Source organism: Propithecus coquereli, unplaced genomic scaffold (genome assembly GCF_000956105.1).
Source record: "Propithecus coquereli isolate 6110/MARCELLA unplaced genomic scaffold, Pcoq_1.0 Scaffold41, whole genome shotgun sequence".
In the NCBI taxonomy this organism is placed as follows: domain Eukaryota; kingdom Metazoa; phylum Chordata; class Mammalia; order Primates; family Indriidae; genus Propithecus; species Propithecus coquereli.
The window spans coordinates 5,831,231-5,838,719 of record NW_012149841.1 but is presented as its reverse complement, the minus strand read 5'-3'; the positions used below and the strand labels follow the sequence as shown (position 1 = coordinate 5,838,719).

General features: G+C 34.8%; 1 protein-coding gene across 1 annotated transcript in view; it reads right to left on the bottom strand.

Annotated features, from left to right (window-relative positions):
• LOC105817417 (structural maintenance of chromosomes protein 6-like) overlaps window positions 1–7,489 on the bottom strand; it is a 19,158-nt gene continuing 11,669 nt past the window's right edge. The window contains exons 2-4 of the mRNA XM_012653103.1: window positions 4,084–4,236; window positions 1,354–1,451; window positions 1–216 (exon numbers count right to left, since the gene is read on the bottom strand). Of these exons, the coding sequence (XP_012508557.1) occupies window positions 102–216; window positions 1,354–1,451; window positions 4,084–4,236 (366 nt within the window). The 3' untranslated portion in view covers window positions 1–101. The remainder of the gene's footprint in view (window positions 217–1,353; window positions 1,452–4,083; window positions 4,237–7,489) is intronic.

Here is a 7,489-nt window from a genome sequence, read left to right as displayed (position 1 = left end):
TTTCAGAGTATCTTCAGTCTCATTTTATTATATCAAATGTCTAAAATTTTTTTCCCTTCACAAATATTTCAATGTGCGGACAAGGCATGTTAAATTACAAATCAACTTCGGTCATCTTCTTCCTCTTGAGTCACAGGCCTGAAAGGCAATGTAGTTTGTCCTCTTTCGGGATCAGACATTCGAAGAATTCTTATCAGTTTGCTTGAAGGAAGTGAGCTAGAGAAAACAAAGTTAATTACTCAAATTTCCAGGAATGTTTTTACCCATTAAAAAAAATTCTAACACTACTTCATGAAAATATAAATCTAAATGGCCGTTACCTGCTAATAGTGGGATATGTCTAATACGTAGAGTTCTAGGAGAATTATTATTTGCAATAAGAAAATAGTTTGTTTTCATTTTTAAAAATTAACTTCCTGGTAGATCCCATGGGTATTTGAGTTTGAAGGAAAATATAATGAAGATTTATATATCAACTATTTTTAACTCTGGTTCTGATCTAACAAGGAAAGAGTTACCCGAATATTCCCAATAGCAAATTTAAATTCCCATATGATCACATGACCGCTTTAGAGGCAGAATATTAACTCTAAGTAACATAATGCCTGACATTGTAGGTACTCAATAAATGCTGATTGACAGCAGAGTAGAGCTCTTTGTTTAGAAAGACTGGTATTTGTAAGTCATCAAGAAAAGAGCCACAATGAGGGGAACCATGAATCGTTTCTTCTGTCCGAACAGAATTACTAAATTACTTTATGTTAGTTGGTCATAATAACCGCAAAGGAGCAGATTTGAAATAGAAATAGTAACAAGTTGGCTGGGCATGATGGCTCACGCCTGTAATCCTAGCACTCTGGGGGCTGAGCTGGGAGGATCCCTTGAGCTCAGGAGTTTGGGATCAGCCTGAGCAAGATCCTATCTCTACTAAAAGTAGAAAACATTACACAGGCATGGTGGCTTGTGCCTAGTCCTAGCTACTCAGGAGGCTGAGGCAAGAGGATCACTTGAGCTCAGGAATTTGAGGTTACAGTGAGCTATGATGATGCCACTGCACTCTGCCAAGGGCAACAGAGTGAGACTCTTATCTCAAAAAAAGGAAAAGAAATAGTAACAAGTCAATAATCATATTCCAGTCAACTTGCTTCAGTTATGTAAGGGAAATAATACAAGTAAAGTTTTGAAGATCTTGAAAAGGAAAAATCATCATAAATCTCCTGAACTAGTGCAAGGAGCTCATTTTTCTTTTCATTGGTCATTTATGTATCTATAGTTTAAAAATTTAAATTATGAAAGATTTCTTTTCTGTTTTTATATGCTTGAGATCAATCACATAAAGTTTTAAAAAATTACCTCATGCTTTGAGGGGTAAGCAAGATAAATTGTCTAAAACGCTGGGAATCTGCCATCTTAAGTATCATGTCCATGGCAATTCTTCTGTTAACCATATCCTGAAGAACAAAGGCAAAAGTTAGGATTGCTGTTGTGTAAATCAATTTCTGTAAAAGCAGCATTCTGCTGGCTGATACAAACCCCTGGATTTTCATCCAGGGATTACCCATTACCTTATCTGTGATAGCCAAAGAGTTTATATAGGAAAAGATAATATCGGAAATGATTATGGGACAATAACTAAATAAATATATCTTCCAGGTGATTTCTATAGTCAAAGTATTTATATGCATGGCCCCCTCCCTCAAATACATGTAGCAATTAAAATAATTAGAAAATAGTCAAATGACAAATAAATGTTCCAGACTAAATCTAATTTGTACAGTAATGGTTAATTACTCAGGGAAATGGCAACAAAAGTATCTGGTCTCAAATTCATTAAGTCTCTCATATTTTCCCTCACTGATTCAGGTATTGTAAAAAGGCTACCCCTCCCCATTGCCTCTGTAATTTGTACACTGTAAACCAATTTGAATTTACAGATGAATTTCTTGAACGAATCTTTAAACTAAGTTAAACAGCACATCAAAGTATAGAAAAAGAAAAATGCTTACTTATGATAGGTTTTGAAATTAAATAAATTAGACCTATGCTTATATTTTCTGAGTTAAATAACAGTAAAAAGAAAAAAAAAACAAAGTATTCCTCAACCCTCTTGAAAATTCCTAAATGTTAAAATCATAAACAAATGAATACATACATTTTTAAAGGTCTTATTTGAAACAATATGTGGCAATATAGCATGGTGGTTTAGGACAAGGGCTTTGGAGTCAAAAGGAGACCTTCATCCTTGCTACATTGATCAATGGCTCTGACTATAAAAATTCCACCAGGCATATCTTCCCTGGGAGGCCTATCATTTAATAACAAAGCTGCCAATACACCACAAATTAATTATTTGTTTCCCTTGATTAGCTGTCAGAACTTGGGTACATTCTTCTGAATAATTCACAGGGGCAAAGTGCCACTCTCATTAAGAAACTCTAAGATTATGAAAGAGAAAAAGACCTGTTTAGAATTAAATTGGACATACAAGATAGGCAGTAAGTCTGCATAATGGCATTTTGGACAAGAAGCCTGCAAGGAAAGAATAATTACCTTCCGTGATTTGTGAATTAGCTTTGAAGATGATTCTCTGAGGAATTTCTAAACCATCTTCAGCGATGGTATCATAGAAAAAAGTCTGGGATTCTGGACAAGAGGCCACAGGCACGAGGTGAGGAGAAGGAGGTGGGAGCAACAGAATCTCAGTGAGGAAGGAGAAGAGGGCAGAGACTAAAGAGAGGTCTTAAGAGCAGAGGTCAGACTTAAAGAAGGAAGAATCACAGATAAATTACACGTTTTGAAGTTAGGTGATTGGGTTGGTAATGACAGTTTGCCATTAATCAAGGTAGGGAATTCAGGAAAAGGAGGAGGCTGTGAGAGGAAGACATCTTCACTCTCACCCCTGCTGAGTTGGAGATTCTGGTTGTTTACTGGGTGAGGGTGATGTCTAATAGGGAGTAGGGCACAGGGTCTTGAGTACAAGAGAGGTGTCAGGATGAGGTGCTTCGAGTGGGCAGGTATCCATCCATATGCAGGTAGTAGTTCTGGGGACTGTGTATCTGTGTGTGTGCGGGGGTAGGTAGGGTATAGAATCCAGGAAATCAACAACAGCATAACAGGCAAACAAAGAAGACCTCAAACATCCAAGGGCAATATAATTAAGGGAGGCAGCTTGACAGTTTGGGAACAAAGAGTAGGACACAGGAAAACCAGGGAAGAGGAGGGCGGGAGCTGGTAAGAAGATACATTTTAGAGATGGAAGACAGGTCTATGGTGCCAAATACTCCAAAGGAATAAAGTAAGACTAAAAGAAAGCTCATTTTTATGACCTTTTGTTGAAGTATTGTAGTCTACACACATATTACAGTGGATTTAGGAAAAGATGAGACAAGAAGAAGTAAAGAAAATGGTTCCTTGCTAATTTATGAGGACTTACTATGTGCCTATACCACAGTAAGTGTATTACATGAAAGACATCATTTGAGCCTCACTCTAACCCTATGAGGTAGGAAGTACTGATAACCTTGTTTTATAAATAAAGAAACTGAGACTCAGAAGGATAAATATTTTGCCTAAAGTCATCTGGGTAACTGGTACAGATATCAGTCTCAAATCCTAGGCTTTTTAATCTCCAAGTCAAAAGCTCTTGCTTCCTATGTTCTATGCACTGCTCTTCTAGAAAGTGTGGCCGGGAGGGAAGGGACAGCACACAGCAGCGAGGGGAGTGAAAGCAAGGGTGGCGAACTAATACTCTGTTAAAACAAAAGAGCTTGAGTGTGTTAAAGGGCTGAGGAAAATAAGCTAGGAAAGAGGCTGGAGGAGAAAAAGCCTATCTGACAGAGAGTAAGGGCGTCCACACTGGGAGAGAGGAGGATGGAACCCAGCGCAGGGTCTCTAGAGGCACCGTGTGTAGTAAGCAAGGGCGAGAACTCAAGCTCTCCAGTTCTTCCCTACCACTGATCGCAGACTAAAGTGTCAGGGCAGGATCTTTCTGTATGGGTAAAACTAAAGAAAGATTTGCTTCCTTTCAAAATGTATGTTTCAAACAAACAAACAAAATTTAGGGAATTTAAAATTTAACACTACCATGTAAACATCAAACTCATCCAGGCATCTGAAAGGAGATTCGGCAATGGACCACAGGGAGAGAATGAAGCACACCGTGGAGAAGGAACGTTCACCTCCGGACAAGGCTCTCATGTCATTGAAGGCGGCTTTATTTCCCTCTCCAGGCTGAACCTTGAAGAGAATGAGTTGACAAGGAACAAAAAACTAAATACGGAAAAAGATTAAATTCTTTTCAACACAGGTAAAGAAAGAATGGGTTTACAATAAAAAATAAATAAATAAATAAGAATAAAATGATTTAGTGACATGGAAATGATATTTATTCCATTCAAAATATTTTATAGTAACCGTAACATCTACGTAATGGTGTTTTTGTTTTAATGCAAGAGAATAACTTGAAATTCTTTCTCATATCTGAATATAGCACACCAAAATTCCAAAGGCTTAATGATATGTGGATATTATTCAAACATTTTGATCAAAATAAATAAGTTAAACTACTTCTGAAACTGAGTTTCAAATACCTGAAAGTGCTGAGATAATTTTTTGTTACTTGAATTACAGCGACATCTAGTGGTTAAGTTGCTTTAAAAGTAATTTTGAATGTCAAAAGGACAAAGGACCAACTTGAAGAAGCTTACACTGGCTAAAGAATGGATTGAAACACATTAAAAAACTTTTAAAAAATTCTTCTTTACTAAATAAAGGTCCAGGAGAACAATAAAAAATCAATTAATAAAATAATAACAAATATTTCACACAATTTCCTGAGAAGATAATATAAAGTAACATTAGGAAGGATTCCATTTCATTTCGACAGAATTCCAGATATACATATATGTAGACAAGGTGAAAAAACAGCACCAACCAGTTTTATATCAAATAACAGACATGTAGCTCCCAATATTCCAATTCACTATTTGAAAAATTATGTTGCTTTCAAGTGAGCATTCATTTATTTTTTAATATTCTAAGGGTTACAAAAATTCTGAATTTAAACATATACTGAAACTTTATATCTACCAGTTATAAGTCTGAATGCTCTATAAAAAACCAAATGAAAAAACATTAGCATAAGCAATAAAAAACCAAACCAAACAACAACCAACCAAATAAAAATCCCCAAATAAAAGCAAGAACTAAATACCAAGATGCAATCTTTTGCTCCAAAACTACATTTTGCATCAATCTAATAAATGAAGCCCTACCTAAATTATGGAGATCTTTTACCTCTCATCTATTACTAACTCAACATGAGACTTCAGTGTCAAGTTTATCAGTAAAATAAAGAGCAGATAACTTAAAAGATTCTTACAGCAATAATATTCTTTTGAATAACAGGGATGATAACATCAGAAAGTCTAACTTGAGTTGTCTTGTACAGTTAGCTCGGGGATAAATTATTCAAGCACTCCCAATACTTTCTTCACCCCCCCATTTTTATTAGAGTATAATTTAAATACAGTAAAGAACACAAAACTTAAGTGTATACCTCAAATAATATTTATACACACACCCTGGGTGACCACTACTGAGATCAAGACATAGAACATTCCCAGCAGCTCAGCAAACTCCCTGTATCATTACTATCCCCCAAAAGGTAACCAATATTCTGTCTTTAATCACTGTAGACTAATTTCACCAGTTTTTGAACTTCACACATGCATACAGTATGTATATGTACACATACATACAGATACACTCTTTCGTGTGGCTTCTTTCACTCACCATTGTCAGTTCATCTATGTTTATCTATTTGACTCTACAAAGACATTGGAGTTGCTCAGTTTTTGGCTATTATGAATAAAGCTCCTATTAACATTTTCAAATACACCTTTTTGAGGACATAAGCACTCATTTTTCTTATGTTTTACTCAAGAGGGGAACTGCTTTAACAGACACTGACAGGTTTCCAAACTAGTTGTACCAATTATACTCCCACCAGCACTATAACAGCATTCTAATACATCCTTACCAAACAAGATATCACCAATCTTGTTCATTTTAGTCATCCTAACAGGGTGTGACAGTAACTTATTGTGGTATAAATTTGTATCTCTCTGATGATTAGCAATTCTGAGTACTTTTTCGTGTGCTTATTCATCATTTGAATACCTTAATTTATAAGGGTTCTGTTTAAGTCTTTTGACCATTTTTATTATAAATATGTTGTCAGTCTCTTTCTTAATATTTATTATTTTTTAAAAATTCTAGACTTGAGTGCTTTGCTGTATATGTGCATTGCAAATATCTTTTCTCAGTTTGATGAAGAGAAGTTCTTAATTTTAATAAAGTCCAAATTATCAATCTTTTCTTTGGAGTAGGTTATTGCTTTTTGTGTCTTATTTTAAAATCTTCATGATAGAACGTGAGGACATTCTCTTCCAGAAGCTTTACTGTTTCACATTTAGGTCTCTGATCAATGTCTAAATTAATTTTTGTACATAATGTAATAAGGTAGGGGGGTCAAAGTTTATTTGCTATTTATTTCACCAAAAGAATATCAAGCAATTTGAACCTAATACATTCAGAAGACGACTGCCCTTTTTCCACAGGCTTGCAGTGGAGTCTTTTGTCATTAATCAGGTAACAGTATTATGTGTGGTCTGCCTTGGGGACTCTATTCTGTTTCATTGCTATTGTACATTTGTTTTCTATTCTCCAATTTCTGCTCTTATATCTTCATTATATCCTTCTTTCTACTTGAGTTTATAATTCGCTTTTCTTTTTCTGGCTTCCTGATAGAACTTGGATCATCAATGTTCAGCCGTCCTTTTGTACTAATGTATGTATTTAGAGCCATAAATTCTCTTCTGAGAAATCCTATGGCTGTATCTTACAAGTTTTATTTTTATTGTTGTTTGGTTCAAAATTATCTTCTAATTCCCATGTGATTTGTTTTTTCACCTATGGATTATTTAGAAATATGCTCCTTAATTTTCTAACATTTGGGAAATTTTAGGTTACCTTTGGTTATTCCTAATTTCATTCAACTCTATAATATATTCTATATGATATCAATCCTTTGAAATTTACCAAGATTTGTATTATGGCCAGGAAAATGGTCTATTTTGGTAAATGTTCCACATGTTCTTCAAAACAATCTACAATCTGTGGTACTTTTGAACAGTGTTCTATAGTGCTGCCAATCAGGTCAATTTGGTTAATTGTGTAATTTAAATTTTCTATAGCCTTATTGACTTTTAATCTGATTGTTCCACCAATTACTGAGAAGTTTGTTAAAATTTCCAACTATAAATTGTTAATGCTTCTACTTTGCCTTTTGTTTCTTGGCTTTTATGTATTTTGAAGCTATGTTATTAGGTGCATACAAATTAAAATATCTTTTGAAATAACTTTTATCATCATGAAATGCCCCTTTTGGTCTCTCGTAATATTTCTTGCATAAAGTCTATTTTGTTTG